General features: G+C 34.4%; 2 protein-coding genes across 6 annotated transcripts in view; both read right to left on the reverse strand.

The window, feature by feature from the left end:
• Ipo11 (importin 11) overlaps nt 1-19,749 on the reverse strand; it is a 213,613-nt gene that overhangs the window by 50,187 nt on the left and 143,677 nt on the right. The window contains exon 28 of one of the 5 annotated variants that reach the window (XM_021242973.2): nt 9,846-10,843. The exons of the other annotated variants lie outside the window; for them this stretch is intronic. Within the exon in view, the coding sequence (XP_021098632.1) occupies nt 10,822-10,843 (22 nt within the window). The 3' untranslated portion in view covers nt 9,846-10,821. Of the gene's footprint in view, nt 1-9,845; nt 10,844-19,749 lie in introns of those variants that run through there. 5 annotated transcript variants of the gene reach the window in all.
• Nucleotides 9,846-10,688, reverse strand: Lrrc70 (leucine rich repeat containing 70). Its single transcript, XM_004921167.3, has one exon. The coding sequence runs from the start codon at nt 10,686-10,688 to the stop codon at nt 9,987-9,989; it is 702 nt and encodes a 233-aa protein (XP_004921224.2). The 3' UTR covers nt 9,846-9,986.

Genomic DNA, 19,749 nt, shown 5'->3' on the forward strand with positions numbered 1-19,749 from the left:
TACAATGGAGCAATACTTAGCAATTAAAAGGAACTAAACACAGGCACCTGCAACAACATGGATAAATATCAAACACATGCTACAAGAAGTAAGACAGATTCAAAAGCCTACATACTATATGACTCCATGTATGTGACTTCTTAGACAAAATTATTTGGTCTGTGGTTCCCTGGCAAAGTAACCAATGGAACATTTGGGGATAATAGAAACTTTATGTATCTTGAACATGGCAGTGGTTACACAATTTTTTACATCTATAAAACTTCACAATAAAAAAAGGGTTTTCTGTATGTAAAATATACCTAACTTTTCAAACAGTAAAAGTATATAGTCAACTGTGGGCATAATAAATTATGTGAATTCAAAGCTAACAGAATAGGTTACAAGTTCTGCCTCCAAAGAACTTATAGCATCATTCGTACAAGGGCCATAACCATGTTTCTTACACTTCACTAACATGCATAATTAATTTTAAAATGTTCAGTAAGGTAGTTTCTAAGGTCAGCACAGTTTGGTCACTTGCCTGTTTGGGAAGTCGAAGCCTATACCTGTACATTCAAATATAATCAAGCTTGGGCAACTCAATCACCACACAGAATAATAATTACTAAATAATAACTAGTAGACATCATTTTGATATATCCTAATCTGTATATAATACCTAATTTCAGAAGGCTATAAAGTCCCTATAATAGTGTCACATCCCTGTTATCTCAGCACTTGGGAGGCTAAGGCAAGAGGATAACTGTAAGTTCAAGGCCATTATGAGGTGCTTAGTGAGTTTAAGGCCAGTTGGAACTACACAGCAAAATCCTGTCTCAAAAAGAGACCAAAAAAAAAAAAATTCTCTAAAGAAACACACAGTCTATCTTATTTGCTTCAGTGAGAATCACACTAGAAAAAAGAATTAGAAAGCCAAGATTTTTCACTAGAGGTTCATCTAACTGTGTAAGCCTACTGAAGTTAGTTCATTTCTGTTATGCCTTATTTCTAAATATCTTCCCAAAGCCTCATAGCCTCATATGTGGGGCTTTGGGGGAGGGGGGCCTGGATCTTGGGTGTGTAATAACTGGATTAGTTCACTGATAGGTTTAGCATGGTTCTGGACGTTGGTGATGAGAAGACCCAACCTGGATATGGGCGGCACCAATCAATAGGCTTACAGCCTGGATGGAATTAAAGGAAAAGCAGAAAGAAGGCTGCTGCCTCCTGCCTACCCTGCATGGACTGTTTCTTTTACAATGCCCCTCTACCATATCACTCTGCCTTGGAGCTAGTAGACGCTGAGCTGAAACCTCTACAAACTGAGCTAAACTAAATCTTTCCTCCTTTAACTTGTAGGTGCCAGGTATTTTGTCCCAGTAACAAAAAAGTCACTAAGACAATTTCTTTGGGTCTTAGTCTCCTCCACTATAAGTAAAGTTGGACTCAAAGATGGCAGATATGCAGGAAGAATATAGCCATTTCTCCTTCTCACTGCAGAACAAATCACCATGAAACCATCATGGCATGCTAACACAGGCAAGACCTGAAATTTCTTAACAAAACATCACTCTGGTAGCTGTCAACACTGACCTCAATTAGCTCAAAAAGACAAAATCCCTCTAGACTACCATTTCCTATCATCAGTCAGGCCTTTATTTCAATATTATTTGGGAACAATCTACTCAGGTAATAGCTTTCTCTATAATAATTCCAAGTATCAACTCCACACCTAGGAAAACCAGAAATTTCACAAGGAATCAATGGAATCGCTGAGCACTGTGTATTTTCATTAAAAAAAAGATCATGAATTTTCACTTTCTTAACAGGTATCTGGAAACCAAAATGTGACTGTGTTCCACTATGTGGCATGTTAATTAGGAAGTAGCTACATTAGAGAGGGAAAACTACACTCATCCTGGAGTATCTATTAAGCGCAAAAAAGGATGAGACATAGATTCCAAGGTCAGAAAAATGAAAAATGACTATGGCTCAGGGTAAAAGGGAATGCTAGCTGGCTTTGAATGGTAGGTGCTGACACTGGGGAAGAACTGAAAATAAAAGAGAGGAAGGAAAATATCCACGCCACATTCTACAGTCAGTAAAAAGGTAAGTTATAGAAAAATTATCTTCAAAGCACTCAAGTCTAAAAAAAAAAAATCACTCATCAAAAAAATCCATCTTACTTGCTACTCATTAAGCAGCTTGGGGAAAGTGTCTCCAAATAAGAGAAAAAAAACACCAAAGAAGCTTATACTTTCCTGGCATATAGAATATTTAAATAAAATAAACATTAAGAAGGTATCAATTCTTTTTATCCTATGACAGGTATTATAATACATTCCCCCCCAAATGTTTAACTGTAACATTTTATAATAAAGCCTTTAAACAAAGATTTACTTGATATATAGTACTCTTACTACAACCTTCAGTAACATGAAGTTTTAGCTAATATTAAGCCTTCATTTTATCTTTTATTCATACAACACTCTCTTAACCCTTTTGTTTCATAAGAATCTTGTTTTCTATAATGCACAATCTTCTTGAATTAAGTGATTTAAAATGTGACTAAAATTTTAAAATGGAAACAACCAAAAGAGCTGTAAACGTAGAATGAAATGAAACAAGAGGGAAAAGAGGCTTTATTCTTAAAAACAAGCCAGTTCCGGAGCCTGCCTCGCAAGTGCAAGGTCCCAAGTCGATCCTCGGTACCAAAAGAAAAAAAAAAAAGAGCCAGAAACTAGGTAGTACTTGCTGTATTTCTTGATAAAAATCACCCAGTTTTTTCATTTACATGTGATACATGTTGGAGACCTGAGAAACACTTTCTGAGAATTCTACTGGTGTGCCATACTCACCTATTCAAATCAGATGTTGGCAATGAATGTAATCATTAACAAATGTGTACACCCCCCCCAAAAAAAACCCAAAACAAAACACCAAATCAGATGTTGGGTAAAACATGGAAGAACTGAAGGCCACCAAAGGAAGCCATGTAACCTTAGATCTCTCTCATTCTTTTTTTTTTTTTTGGTACCAGGGATCGAACTCAGGAACTTGCGCCTGCCCCGACCCTCTCTCATTCTTCATGAGCCACTTCTCACCAAGTGACAGTTCACATTAACAAGAAAGACACAGTAATTTGGAGTCCCTAAAACAATTCTCCATGTGAATTACAAATGTAATAGCCCAGTCAAAAAGCCAATATTCAGAAGCTTTAAATAAAGCAAAAATCAACCGAGTACTGATTATTCCAGGAAAAACTAACATCTAGGTTTAGTCCCATGAGCAGACTTCAGAAGGCTGATTCACTATAAGAACAAAAAGGAGTATCAAGAAACAGGATGTAGACTTATACAAGGATATCAGTCAATTTACAAAGGAAATGATTAGAATAAACAGCCAAATGCATTATTCAGGCAAACCCTTTCTGTTGAATAGGTCACCATTTACTCAATATTATGTGTGGCAGATACCATGACAGGGTCTAGGGATAAAAAAAAAGAAAACTCTGAAACTAAAAAAGTCTAGTGTTAGTGTACTGAAATTAAATGTTATCTGTTCTTTGATTCAAACGAAAATGTTATAAATAAAAATGCTGTGCTTTTAAATTCCGGATCTGATTGGACTGGGGATTTAGCTCAGTGGTGCCACCGCCTGCCTCGCAAGCGCAAGGTCCTGAGTTCGATCCCTGGTGCTAAATAAATAATTAAATTCAGGATTCTGTTATGGACTAGAAATCTGTAAGAAAAAGAAATTAAGCAACAAATTTAGATGTTCATTGTTTGTTCATAATCAAGTTATAATACCCTAAATTTCTTTTTAAATTTTGGAGTATTTCTGATTGGTTAACTGGCACTCAAAGTCAGAGCAGCCTGCCCTCTGGACATTGTCAGAGAAGCAACAGCAAATCATTATTCTCTAATTCCCATCACTGGCTCCTAGAGACTTGATTCCTTTTATCACTTAAAAACTTGGAAATTTCAGGTTCATTCATCTTTCATTTCATTAGGAGTGCTGCTCTTATTAAATAAAGCAATCTAATTAAATAAAGCAAGTTTTCATATCATAAGGCTAAATGGGACCTTATTAATTCTATTCATTTTTTTATCATTGAGGAATTTGAGGAGACAAATGAGTTCCTGCTATTCTAGTATCTTAAATTTCATTCTTTTTCCCTAAGAACTTTTGAGAATTACCAAGTACCTCAGTAGTCTCTAGTAAACCATGTTTCCAAAGTTATAGTACATTACAGTTGCCAATTAGTGAAGTCTCCACCTCCTGAATTTTAATAGTTCCTTACTCCAAAATACAGGCTTACTTTCTCCCTGCTCCTCACAATGGTCTCCTTTCTGTTGCTATTCATCTTCATTCACACTTCTTTATGAAGCCTTTCCTGACCACTCTACTGCATATAACTGAGCTGTCTTTTGAATTCCAAGTAGTATAAGACCTCTGCACTACTAATTTGACACACAACTCATACAGCATTTTTCACTTTTTCTAATGTCCTTTAATTTTTCAGACTTGCTTTACCTAAGATTACAAGTAACTTGAGGCACATATGAAGTGTTGTATTTATTTTTTCCAGTACTAGCAACAGACCCAGGGCTTTACACATAATGCTCTACCTCTGAGCTCCATCTCCACTGCTTTTTATTTTTATGTTGAGATAGTGTCACTAAGTTCTCCAGGCTGACCTCAAATTTGTTGCATGTAAATGTTTAAACATTTGCATGTTCTGTTCTTCAAATAAAAGAATATTTATCTGAGGCTTCTACATACATGGATTTGATCAACTAATTTAAAAATATTTGGAAAAAAACTACATTCATAATGAACATGCGGACCTTTTGCATTATTTTTATTACAGCTTAATAACTATTTACATAGCATTTATACACTAGGTATTGTAAGTAATTTAGAAATAATTCCAAGTACATGGAAGGATATGTGTAGGTTATACATAAACACTAAATCATTTTATATAAGGCACTGCAGCACCTGCAGATTTTAATGGGTCCTGAAAGCAATCCTCTACAGACAGCAACAAGCAACTGTTATCTGAGAAGGTGATGCTACACAGGTACAAACATTCAGAGTGAGAATGAATGGCTGTACTCAGCATAAAAACCCTCTGATCATTTAAACCAGTTCCATGTAGTTTTCAGTTAACTTTTTTCAATCAAGTACACAGAAATAAAACTATAGTTCTTAAATATTGTCTAAGCATTTACTAAAGGTAAGGATTTTAAGGAACTTTCTGAGTATGTAATAAAGATTACAGCTGTAGAGCATGTGAACTCCAAAAACAATGCAGTGTCATTTTTCCTTGTTTCTGAAAACTATGTAATAAAGAAACTAATAAATCATTCTTATATTTATTCAGCTGACTTAAAAATCTATGCTGAGGCCAGGGATTTAGCTCAGTGGTTCTGCCACCTGCCTTGCAAGCAGAAGGACCCAAGTTTGATCCCCAGTACCAAAAAAAAAAAAAAAAAAATCGATACTGCCTTAAAATTATTTCTCTTGTATCATGTAAACTCAAAACATAGGTGTTTGAAAACTTAAATGCCATTAGAAAATAAAATCTTCAATCCCCTAAGGCACACATAATCTAATATTCATTTGGTCAACCTAAATAATATTAGATTGAATACAGGTCTCCAGTTCCTATCTATCCAATTTTTATTAGAATTTTTCTAGTGAACATTTTATACTATTTTTTTTAAGGTTACTTTTAAGGTAACTAATTCATCATCACAGAGCATATAATCTTAAATTATGTCTCTATAAGTGATGGCTTCACATATTTACATCATGTCTTCATCGCATGATCCTGGAAGGAAAACAGGCAGAAACAAAGAGAAACATAAACACTTTGGAATTTTCTCTGATCTAATCAGATCATAATTAACAAATTACAAATCATACCTAATTAATATCTGAAGCCACTCTAAAATTAGAGTTGAAGAAAGAAATGGAAACAGAGCTTTTGCAAATGGGAAGGGGAAGAAGAGTTGAAGGGAGCTGGGAGGCAAAGGAAGGGAAGGGGTCCAAAACAAGAACAAAAACAAACAGACAAATCAAATGTGTTATGTACATGTACAAGCTCCTCATGATAAATACAAACATGTACTGCAAATACGTACTAATGAAAAAAAGAAGTAAATGAAGTTGGGGTAATTTAAGAAAATAAAAAAGTACTGAAGTATTAAAAGCTACAACCAAATAACATACTCTCTTAACTCTGCTTATATCACTAACAAAATTAAGCAAGGAACAACATTTTATTGAAAGAGTCAAAGCCCTGATTTATCCATCTTATTCTGAAGTTCCACAGCATCAGAGACTATGAAATAGTGACATTTACACCAAAATTACTTTCCCCTCCTTTAGATATTTTCCAGAACCTAAGCTACAAATACTTTTGGCACTTAAATGGAAACATACATCCTTTCCACATGGTAATTTGCTGCATGTTCATGGGAAAATAAATTTAAAAATCTAGTTTCCTGACAAATACTGGCAATGAAACAGGCTAAAATTTCATAGTGGAAATTTAGTATCATAAAATGAAAGTGGATTATTTTAAAATCAACAATGATCTTTCCAAAGCCTTTTAAATAAAAAACCACTCCATTAATCTGAGGTGTTCTTTTCAGCATGCACATGCATGCACACACAAAGGCACTGTCTTCAAGATTGTAAGATATAACTAAAAGATATGTAGTAGGATGAGTAGAAATTGTCATCCTATGGTTTTCAAGAGAAAGATTATGCACATTATAAGAAACAGTGCCCAATGAAGACATACTAAGGTTCCCTGAAAAGGGAGATAATCAATGACTGGTACAGAACTACCTGGGACAAAAAAATTAGGTTCGAAAACAAAACAAAATCAATGTTTCTTTAGAGTACTTAAAAGTCACTTGTGGGCTGGGGATTTAGCTCAGTGGTTTCGCGCAAGGACCCAAGTTCGATCCCCGGTCCCCCCAAAAAAAAAAAAGAAAAAAAGAAAAAAAAGTCACTTGTGACACAATTTTTATTTTTAAAGGATAAAGGAATTTGACAGAGGTTTGGTAATGATGAGGTTGGTTGTATGATCTCACCATTGTAAATGTTGGAAATTGTTGAAAACAAAGCTATTTAATAAATATAAAATAATCAAAATGATATACCTTCACGACAATTGAAAAAGCCAATTGTGCTGTTATTAAAGTTATATGAAAAGGTTGTTGTAGCTTGTAATTCAATTCTTACAGAAGTCCGACATGTCACAAGCTAAGAAGACCCAACATGAGAGTGATGTGCTCTAGAAAACAGTCCTAGGTAACTAAAAGGGGATTCTGATTGATAACAATGATGACATCGATGTCAGCATTAGTAAAGACTCTACTGTACCTGTCGAAGAAGCAGAAGATGGTGGGGTTTTGTTTGTTGGTTGGTTTTTTGAGACAGGGTCTTGCTTTGTGTTTGTAGTTCAGGCTGGCCTTGGACTCACTATGTAGCCCAGGTTGGCCTCAAACTCATGCTATCCTCCTGCCTCAGCTTCCAAGTGCTAGGATTACAGGCATGTGCCACCATACCATGTCATGGTTTTAATGTTTTAAAAAGTTTAAAAGTTAAAGCAAAAGACAGCACTTTAAGGTTTAAAAATGTGTAACAAATATGTGTATAAAATTATAACACGAAATAAGAGGAAAAATACATCTAAGTAATATTTTATAGTATTTAAAACTACATATCTATAATTAACTTCATATAAATAGAAATTTGACCACTTTCTTATAGCTTTCAAAATATAATGTAAAGTCTTACGTGGTTTTCTTCCAGAAAAAAATTGGTGATCACACTGTACTCAGGCCTGCCTCAAGCAAGCTCCCTGCAAATTCCTCCTCTGTACTGCCAGCACACTTGATGAATGACCTTTTGCTGAGATATGGAGCCCTAACACATCTGCATCCTCTTTTGTCTGCTCTTGGCAATCTCACAAGCACCTAAAACATAAAGATAACTAATACCAAACTTATGAGTGTCTCCCTAACAACGAACAAAAACAAAACAAACAGACAACAACAACAAAAAAAACCCAGAAAATCAAAACTAGGCTTCCTTCCAACTTTTCTTACCTGAATAAAGAGCATCTCCTTCGACCCAGTTAAGCCAGAAACCTTGGATCCAGTTTTGACCTTTCTTTTCATTCACCATCCCAAATCCCAATTCTTCAACATCTCTGAAATTTACTTGTTCTTACCTCTTTACATTTCTATTAATATCATGCTATAAGCCAATTCTGCCTCTAGTTTGAACTACTTCATACTTCCCAAACAAGGAACATTCTACTTTCTCCAATCCATTCTCTATAGGTATGATAGTGCTCTTTCACAAAATGCAAATGTGTCTTTCTCTTGCTCACATCACCATTAACAATCATGGACCTTACTATATACAGAATATTCTGCAGCATGGTATATATGTATACATTTATACAAAAAGAGTATTACTTTACTTTCATGACTTAAATTACCAGCGATTCTCAATCAAGGGTACTAACATTTCCTGTGGGTTCTTTTATCTTCTGCAAAGTTATATTCTTCCCCACTTACCAGTCTTTCCATGTCATGACCTAAATACTTACTGGAAATAATGTATCATTTACTCTACTGTACTGGATGATGAAAGGTTAAGAATAATGTACTGGCCTTTACCAGTCAGATCTCCCTTGTAAACCTCTGTTTGCTAGATATTTCCACTTGGACATTTGATATGCACCTCAAATTCAATCCATCTAAATTCAAACTCACTGTCTTTCCACATACATATTTCTGCTCCTCTTTTTTCCTCTTCTCAGTAAACACAGCACAAACTCTCCTAAGCCAAAAACATAGCAGTTTTTAATTTTCCTTCACTTGCCAGCCCTCAGACAATTACCAAGGCAGTGCATCTGACCCAAAGTAGCTCTTGATCCATCCATCCTTTCTGCCACAACCCCTGGCCCAAGTCTCCAGTACAGGCATCTCTCCCCTGGATTAGTGACTCAGATTCCCACCCAGGTAATTCTACCTTCTGTCTTACTGTTTCTTCCAAAAAGTATGAAGTTTCTAAATGGTAAATTTGATGGTGTTCTCCACTGCTTTAAAAGCCTCAATGGTTGGTTCTCTGTTGCCCTCAGTATAAAGCACAACATTACAATAGTCTTCATCATCTGATATCTCTTTCCAGCTTCAAATCTGATACCACCACTCACATGAACTCTAGCTACACTGAGTTTTAGATCCTAAAAAAAATCATTCTTTTTTTTCCTTTAACCCTTCTGACATGCTGTTGCTCAAATGTCCTCACTGTATCTTTCATGATGTCACTTTTTTCATCTCCAAATAGAACACTTACCATACTTGTACAGTAACCATGTGTGTCCTCTAGATTTCAAGCTCTATCAGGAATAGAAATCATATCTATTTTTTCACAATTATACTCCTAGCACCTTGGCAGCAGTAGAGCAAGAAATTAAAAGCATCAGCTCTAGTCCAACCTACAGTGTCACAAACTGTGTGAAAATTCAGGACAATTACTTAAACCCTCCCTATGTTTCCTTACCTGTAAAATGTAGGCAGTATTACCTTAAGAGACTGTTTATAAAAATGATATGTAAACTATTTTTGTTGTTTTTTTTTTTTGGTACCGGGGATCAAACTCTGGTCCTTGCACTTGCAGGGCAGGTGGCAGAACCACTGAGCTAAATCCCCGGCCCTGAAGTATTTAACATAGTGAAAGACATTCAGAAATGTTAGATACTAATACTTCTTAGTATAGAATCTATCAAAGGAATTTTGCTTAATAAATACACTATTCACAAATCATTAAAACCATACAATTTAATAATTCTATGTACAGTCAATTCATTATATTTCCAAATAAAGTGTTTAATTCTGTGAGAAGCATTCCATTTTATGTCCATGTGGCTGACACTGCTGTTTTCATATAATCAATACTAAGTTGGGTTATAAAGCAGAATGTTCAAAGAGAATGACTTGTGCCTCACTTTCAGGAACAATTTGTTTATGAAGATGAATCTGCTCCAAACCAGGGCTTTCTAGAGAATTTGGGCTAGTGTTACAAATTGAGGCAGTTACATTATACCTTGCTGACTGATAAAAGCTGTAATATTCAAGTCTATTTTCCCCTGGGTTTTCTGGTGCCTTTAGTTTTTGTTTAAATTGAACAACTTTGTAGATCAAGAAAATGATTAAAATACAAGCTAAGATGAAAAAAGCTAGCAAAATGTCAAAAGCCTCATTCAACTTCTCAACTTCTTGGGTACAAATTAGTGATGGTTTCCCTGACACTGAAGCAGCATCAATTGGTAGAGCACTTTTTTCCAAGTTCAAGTTAACAGAAGAAGTAAGTTGCACTTGCACAGGTAACACTGTAGTATTCTCTAACGGATTACCAGGGGTATTCTCTTGAAAAAATCTATTGGCAGGTGAAGTGCGAATTCCTTCCCAGAAAGTAACACTCTGAGTCTCAGTATTTTCCAAATGTTTCCCATGTGTGGTTACTTTATGCCAGTCCATCATTAATGCAGTGGTCTTGTGATGAATATGAAGAGATTTTACAGCCCAAGCTCTGGATACATTTGTCGAAGATGTAATGCAATTTGTAATGTCAGTCCATTTAACATAACGTAACGCTCTGCCACGCATGAATGGGGTATTTTGACAATAGATGTTTACAGTAATAGCTGAAGATGCTAGTCAGTCTCGAAGGCCCAAAAGTTTGCAGTTACATTCCCAAGGATCACAATGTGTCTGAAGATGAATCAATGCAGACAATGGCTTAAGGACCCTTGGATGTAAGTCTGTAAGATTATTAAATGACAGATTAAGGATCTTCAAAGATGCTCCCATTTTTTCAAATGTATGATTATCAATACTGATTATTCTGTTTCTAACTAACTTAAGGTGAGTTAAATTATTTAATAAACTAAATGTGTCAGAGTTTAAATCTACTAAATCATTATGACTTAAGATAAAATGTTTAAGATTATTAATGCCACTTAATCCATCTCTAATAACATTTTTAATTCTTGAATTTTTCAGGAAGAGATAACACTACGGTGACAAGTTCTTTAAAGGCTAATGGCTGTATTATTTTAATGGATTTATGAGACAAAAAAAGTCTTTTAAGATTCTTAAGTACTTCAAGAGCATTTGATGGTACTTTTGTTAAATTATTACTTTCTAGATACAAACAATTAAGGTTTTTGCGGTGTGGAAAGCCTAAGTAAGTCTTATTATCTTTAAAATATTATTGCTTGATAAATCAAATAATCTGAAGAGCAGCCATACCAACAAAGGTACCACTCCTAAGGACAGTGAAGTGATTTCTTTGTAGGTTTAAATACTGAACTGAAACTAGATCTTTAAACACTCCTCTTGGAACAAAGGATACTTGATTACTTTATAAATTAAAATCACGAAGATTTGAAAGTCCCTTAAAAATTCCAGGATCTAAGTGTTTTATAAAATTATTATTTAGATATAAAAAATACAGATGCCCCAAATGAACAAAGGTGTTTGGATATACATACACAATACTAGAATTATCCAAATACGATGCCACAAGATAATTATTCCAGTCAGATACAGAAAACTGTACTTCCATGAAAATTCTTAGGAATACATGAAAGGCCTAAATTATATGGCAATTAATTTGTCTCCAAGAGCAGAGCTGACAAACATTCAAATATCTCTTTATGGAATAACAATACAAGAAAACAGGTAACAAGTAGAAAGAGTCATAGGCAAGACAGAAAACTGTAATCCACACATAGCCCTGTTCTTGGTTTTTCTGTTCATATCAGAATTGGCTATAAGAAAAGAAGGAAAAACTTTAAATGATCAGAAAGCTCTTAAAAATATAAGTTATATAATACTAAAATTTCAGTATTCTATTTTAATTAGGATCAGCCAATAATATAAATCATACTATGTTTGATAGTATAAAACAATGAGTGTTTGGAATATGATATAGAATTATTAACACCTGCTAGCCATTAACTGACTATCTGACAAAAAGATAATTCAGGTTTAATGAACTGCAAAATGTTTGCTAAATTAATTTAAAATATTTAATTTTATATATCACAATTGATAACCAGGGTGACAATTGATGTAGGATGACAGAATGTGGATGTACATCCCTTTATCAATTTAAAATTTAATATCAAATAGTATAATTTATAAAGAATATATTATAGAACAATTAAACTCTTTAAGCCACAATATTTCACAAAACTAAAATATTTCATTCTAGCCAAAAGTTTATATTTAAATAAATAATCTTACCAAGAACAGGAAATTGATATTATTAACACTCAGCTGATTCAAGTAAGGGTTTTCTTTTTAAATCTGAAGAGCGACATTGCTAAACTCCATTTCTGTTGACCTCCAGCTCTCTACCTCTTTTTTTTTTTTTTAGCCACAGTTTGCTCAGGAAGCACCACTCTTCACATTGGTTCCTCTACAGTTAGTGTGTAAAACAGAGGTTGCCATGGATACAGGAAACTAAGAGACAGGAAGTAATTTTATCTGTGTTTTAAAAGTATTGTTGAAAGGAAATCTCAGGAACTTATTTTTCATAATGCATTCAGAGTTTTCCTATGTATGCAGCTAAATATCTCCTAGGGTTTAAAAATAAGATTTTCTTTATAAAAGTATTGGAAAACTTTAGATTCCCAGAATCTAAATACTAATAGGCTCTAGCTATCAACAGATAATCACTGTGTATAAAAAGCTAAAATAAGTATACAAAATAATGCCAAATTGCTATCACAGATTATCTATGCATGAAAAGTTGGAGAAAGTAAGACAATGAATAATGTTTGACCCTTTTAAAACAAAAAAAAATTTTTTGGTACTGGGGATCCATTTTAATGTGTTATTACACAGCAAAATCAACATGTTAGAATTCATATTGAATACATTCATTGAGCATTGGAGATCATTTGAAGAGTTAACAAAGCATGTTACATAATTTAAAGCTCATGAAACTAGGGATTGTTTGTACCTTCCAGGGAGTTCAGGAAATCAGTAAAATTGAAGTCTAATCTAGATTCGAGTGGCCATTTTTGCCACTAAGGTCTCAGAATTCACTTCTGCATCTACTTCTTTTGACCTCTGTGGTTTCTCTAATAGTGAACATGTGTCTCTAAGAGCAGAAACTTACACATAGATGGACAAAAAAGTTAAACTTTGTTTTGCTGGATATTGGAATTTTTACCACATCAACCTAAGAGTTTCAGTATGCTATTTAGATTGATTGTCTTAATTGCAATTAAATTACAGTGTGAGAAATAATCAAATTCTCTCTCACTCTCTCTCTCTCTTTTTTTTGTTTTGGTACTGGGGATCAAACTCAGGACCTTAAGCTTGCAAGGCAAGTGTGGTGCCACTGAACTAAATCTCCAGTCCTCAGATTCATTTTATTGTCATTTATTTTTAGTATAGTTTTCATAAAACTTGTAAGAATCTAAGTGTTTTGTCTGCTTTGGAAACATCTGAAATAGTAAAAAAAGTAATTAATGCTCTAGTCTTAGGGCCTTGTAGTTTTCCCCCTTAGATTTTGATGGACCCTTTGACTTTTCCTAACTCTTGAAGTTGTACAATGAAATTGAAAATTCTGTGGGCTATCCATTAGTCCACTTTATATATTTCTGAAAATACAGTAGTAAACAAAATGGACTTGAGAAAACTGGGTCCTACCTCTAAAAGGTGTCCTTTCTGTAATTTGTTTTGTTGTTGTTTTCAAGTTTTTTTTTTTAGTCTGTAAAAGAACAGTAGCCAGCTATGAAGAATAGTTGAGAATTGTGAAGCATTTTGATAAATTTGCTATTTAATATGCACCTATTTTTTTGTAGTCATAGATAGTGCTAAGCACAAAGCCAAGTATTTATTATGAAAGCATTTCACATTGCTGTTCAAAGAATTTATCTTGATATGATATACAGCTCCTTTAAAATTGAGAGAGTATAGGCCAGGGATTTAGCTCAGTGGTTTATATACAAAGACTGGCTTATGATGGCAGTTATGAATAAAAGTTATTTATAAACCCTAAAATCAAGATAATAAAACTTTGAAATGAAATTTACAATTTAAAGAATAATGTAGTAAACAAATAATGATCACTTTGCTCAATGTAAAGTGCAAATTTTAATGAGAAGTAGCTTAATACCAACTGCTCAGCAGTTGCTAGGAAAAGAATAGTAACTATACAGTGGAGGAATTACATAACACTTTGACCAGAATCAGTCAATATCATCAGTGAGAAGCAGGTACCTCTGGATGTGATATTCCAAGAAAATACAACATTGATTATGCAGTATTTCACCTAGGTTTTCAAATCTTGAATCTATTGTAGGAAATATCAAACACATCACAATGAGGAACATTCTACTTCGTTGGGAGAAAGAGAGAGTCAAAGGGAAAAAAGGAGAGAGAGAGGTAAGGACACACTGTTTAAAAATGTTGGTCATGAGAAGAAACAAGACTGAGGAATTAACACCACAGAGTAAAAGAGACTACAAAAACATAAAAACTAAATATAATTTTTGATCCTGGACTAAACCATTGAAGGGTAAAGGGCCACAGATGGTTAAGAAAATAAAACTATTTCTCTATCTGCAAAGAGCATCTATGCAGGCAAATGATAAAACAAATGGGGCAAAGGTTAACAATAGGTAACTTGGGGCACAGGTTGTGTTGTCTTCTTTGAACTGTTTTTGTAATGTTTTCCTACATCTGAAATTATTTATGAATAAAAATATCGTAACAGCTATGCTTTTTGTTTCGGGGGGGGGTGGTTTTGGTACCAGGATCGAACTCAGGACCTTGTGCTTGCGAGGCAGGCGTCAGTACCCCTGAGCTAAATCCCCAGCCCCAGCTATGATTTTTATACAAAATCTGTCCATGTGTATTATTGTCACAAAATGCCATAGTTTCTAAGTTTATAAGGTATACTTTAATTAAAATAAAAATAGAAACAACTCCTGTGCTCCTATAGGATGGCAAAGCTATGAAAATCTCCATTTGTTCAAATGTCAGCAACAAGATTTAAGAAATGTGTAGTCACAAATCTAGTGACGAGAATCTAAAAATAAACTTTATGCATGAGAAGCATAAAATTTCTCAATTATGCATGTGACTTTGGAGCTTTAAAAACAAAGTCATGTTTCCTAACAATGTGCTGAAATTTGAACACTTTCAATGTACAAAATTCATCATTCTCCCTAGTGTAACTGTACAAGAACATTTTTAACTGTATTAAGAACAGTTTTAATTTCAGTTTCTATTACAGTCATTTTGAGAAACAAGACTAAACTCCTGTATATACAATTTAAAGTACTACATGGTAACAAAATTCTTGTGTACCAGCATAGTTTTATACTGTAAAGTACAGCAAGAGGAACTTACAGTTAAACAGTAGGGCTCTTTTGAAAGGATAAAGGAGACAATCAAAGGGCACTGCCCCTATATGTTAGGAAGGCATTAAGAATGTGCTCCTCAAAAAACTAAAACTAGAAATTTTGACCCAGCTATTCCCCTTCTAAGTATCTTTTCAAAAGAGTTAAAGGCATCACATCACAGTGATACAAACATACTCATGTTTATAGCAGCACAGTTCATAACACTAAATCTTGGAAACAGACTATATAACCATCAAAAGATGAATAATGAAAACGTGATATTTACACACAATGGAGCACTACTCTGGAGTACTACTCTGAAGTACTCCAGTACTGGAATACTACTCATGAAGAAAGATAAATTTGAGTCATCTGTAAGAAAATGAATGCACCTTGAGACCATAATATTAAGGGAAATAAATCAGACACACAAGCTTAAATATTGAATGGTTTCTCTATAAACAGAAACCCAAATTATAAATAAAGAGTAAAGTAAAAGGAAATAGGAAGTGAGAAGATGGATCTTTCTCAAATGGGTAGGAGATCAAGAGATGGAGGGAGGGTGAGGGATTGAGAGGAAAAGGGGATGAAAAAAAGAATAAAGGTGTGTTATGTACATATACCAACTCCACACAAAAAAAATAAATATTATGTACTGCAAATAGGTACTAATAAAAAAAAAGTTTTAAAGAACATGTCCCAAATTTACAAGCACTGAGGAACTTCACAAAGTAGTTAGAACAGGAGACTGAAGACACAAAGAGTTGTTTTAAGATGCCAGGTTGCACTGAACAATAATCTATCCTAAAGGTGAAGTGGTATGCATCCTCAGTGCACAGCATGGTGTTCTAGCACAAAACTACACAAAAAAACTGTTGCTGAATGTTTGTTGTATTAGTAATATCTTAGGTTGATATCAGAAATGGGAGAGTATTTTAGTTCTGTTTTGTCATGAGTAAAGTGAATTTCTATTGGAAATGAAAAACAAAATGGACTGCAAAAGAACTGTACTTACATTAACATCATCCTAAGTAGACAGTGAAAGCAGTCAAAGGAAGAAAGCCCACAAAGATCTAAAAAGAAGGCAGTTTCCCAGGGCCAGAGATTTAGCTCAGTGGTTCTGCCACCTGCCTCGCAAGCAGAAGGTCCCAATTTCGATCCCTGGTACCAAAAAAACGCACTTCCCCTTTAATACCACTGGCATAAATCTCTTGATTCTTCCTGAATAACAAGGTAAAACTTCTTTTGCTGCCTCTGCCACCAAACCTCTGTGCATTCTTACTCATGAAAATGGGTCAAAGGAAGGCTGAAACCTTTGGACTTAAAATGCCCAGGACCCAGATATATAAAGCTAACTTTTCATAGCATCACAGAATTTCTTTTGAATTTTCCAAATGCCAATGTGCAACATTCCTTATAAATATAAACCTTAAATGCACGCTAAATAAAATGAGGTGGGCTGGGGATGCAGCTCAGTGGTGGAATACTTGCCTACCTAATGTGTGAAGCCACAGTACCAAAAAAAAAAGATGACCATTCAATCTGTATCTATCTATGCACAAACTGACTTAACTGATAGATTCAGTTAGAACAACAAAGAAACAGGTAACAAACCAGAAATTCAATTCCCAAGAAAAACCCAAGAAAGTAACTCTACTACTCCCTCAATCTGGTAGTTCTTCTAAAGGTTAAACTCACTACAATATGGCCCATCAACACCCAAGAGAAATGAAAACACATTATCTATAAAAAAACATATACAAATGTTTATGCAGCATTAGTAACTACCAAAACTGGGAACGGCTCAAATGTATCTCATTTGATGAATGGCTAAACGAAATGTGGCATATCTATCCATGAGAATACTACTCAGAAATAAAAAGGAAGAAAATACTGACACATGCTATAACATGGTTGGAACTTGAAAACATGCTAGCTGACGTCAGTCAAAAATACTATATATTGTATGATTCCACTTAAATAAAATGTCAAGGATAAGCAAATCTGAATCAAAAGTAAATTAGAGGTTGCCAGATGCTAGAAAGAATGAGGAAATTAAGAGTAACTGCTAAAGAAGACACGGTTGGTTTCATATGAGGGTGATGAAAGGTTCTGTATTGTGGTGATGGTTGTATAACTCTGCACTTATACTGAAAACTACTGAATTAACTTTACACGGGTGAATTATATGACCTGTGAATTATATCACAATAAAAATGTTATAGAAATAATATTTCTAAGACTTTTGGTGAAAGACCTACAAAACTTTGAAAATTAATTTTCATTGCAGAAAAGGAACTAAAATCTTGGACCAAAAATTTACATGTGAAATACTGTAAAAGATTCACCCTATTTTAAAAGATGATGATGAAATTCAATACTCACTTAGAAATGATAAGTTAAACCAAACATAATTCAGGTAGAACAACATTTACAATTCAACAAAACAACTGTAAACTGCCTCTTATCTAACTTAAAACTATACAAAAATGTTATTCTTTAAACTCGATTTTTACCTTGATTCTACTACCCTTTTTCCCTGAAAATAAGACCTAGTTGGAGAATAATCAGCCTTGAAAACTAGGGATCAAAAATGCCCACCCCAGGGCTGGGGATTTAGCTCAGTGGTTTCACCGCCTGCTGCACAAGCTCAAGGACCAGAGTTCAATCCCCGTACCAAAAAAAAAAAAAAGCCCACCCCAGTCAGCCAATCTTTTCCTTACCTGCCTTACAGAATAATCTGTGAGCAAGAGAACAGTGATGGCAGGTAAGGATAGTCTGGGGCATTTTTTATCTCTAGTTTTCAAGGCTGATTATTTTTCCAGGGTCTTATTTTGAAGGAGAAGGGATAATCACTGTGCTAAAAATTATAAAAATAAAAGGTGACTTAGGAAATTGGAACAAATTTCCAAACGCTGACATTACATATATTTATATTTGAGTTAAATAAGAATTCTCATTTAAATGAGATAAATTCTTAGAACTGTGTTTATAAACGTGTTTTTAAAGTTGGAAGATGAAAGTTTTTAGCATTCTCATTCACATCTACAAGTAATAGCTTATGTTTAATCCATGCCTTTTTGATGAAAATTCTTTGAAAAATAATAAAAGGCATATGTAAATAAAAATATGAATATTATTTTCATACAGAAATTAGCTGAAGAAAATATCCTTCTAATTATAAATAATATAGACCCTAAAAATGAGGGAATCAAACTTAAAACATTCACAACTTGAAAATTATTCAACTAAAAAAGTTCTAACTGCTGTTTTAGAAAGGACACAGGAATTTGCACTGCACAATTTAAAAAAAGAAAGATTGTACTGTGTTTAGAAAGTGACCAAAATGATTTAAGAATGTTAGAACTGACATAAACATAATCGTGTATTTCATATCAGCTACTATTCTTTTTTTTTTTTTGGTACCTGGGATCGAACTCAGGTCCTTGCACTTGAGAGGTAGGCGGCGGAACCACTGAGCTAAATCCCTGGCCCTCAGCTACTATTCTTAAGAAATACGTAAAACAAATGTGCTGATCAGATTATCTTCCTATATTTCTTTCCCTGTGCCATTTCTAACTTTCTCTCAATAATCTTAATACTCTGATGTATTTTATTAACCTTGATATTTTTCCATCCATTAATTTATTTAACATGTTTACAGAACACAGACTACTGTCAAAGACTCAGTTCTTTAACATTTCAATTTTAGAAGACTAATTCTCAAGTCACTTTTTTTGCCCACTAAAAGCAAGAGCATTTAGTTAAAATAGAGGAAACTTGGAAAGAATCTGCCCTGAGTGGGATTTGCCCAAAGTCAACTTGGCGCCCATGGATTCCATGCCCTGGACGTGACCACCCACCAATTCCAAGCCCACTCTGTTTTGTTTCTCCTTGGCATCAGGCAGCAAAGAATCTGACCAACTATCCAACCTGACCAACGCCCTGAGAGAGAAGGTTATCCCCCAGAACCTATAGCTCCAGGGAGAAATAAGGGGTCTGGTCAGCAACACAAGTCCAAAGAAAAGCCCATGTCTACTGTAAACTACAAAAACAATGTGCGGTTTTACTCCAAAAATGACTCCTTCACAGCATGTTAGAGTCAAAAAAGAAACCCAGTACAGCATCTAGGTTTATATATTACCACATATTGCTTAATAGTCTCTATTTGGGGAAGGGATTAAGACAGAGCCACAGAACAACTTCCCTTCAGGATTTACAGTGTTAAATACCCGCAACCCTCAATGACTGGGTGAGAGACAGCCAAGGGAGACAGCAGCAGAGAAGGTGCAGGCTAGAAA

The sequence above is a fragment of the Heterocephalus glaber genome, unplaced genomic scaffold, assembly GCF_053883595.1.
Source record: "Heterocephalus glaber isolate CG9 unplaced genomic scaffold, H.glaber_assembly_v1.0 deba00001543, whole genome shotgun sequence".
Lineage (NCBI taxonomy): Eukaryota > Metazoa > Chordata > Mammalia > Rodentia > Bathyergidae > Heterocephalus > Heterocephalus glaber.

Coding starts and splice junctions, on each gene's coding strand:
- Lrrc70 (XM_004921167.3), bottom strand. CDS start 10,688: ATGCGTGGCAGAGCGTTACGTTATGTTAAATGGACTGACATTACAAAT.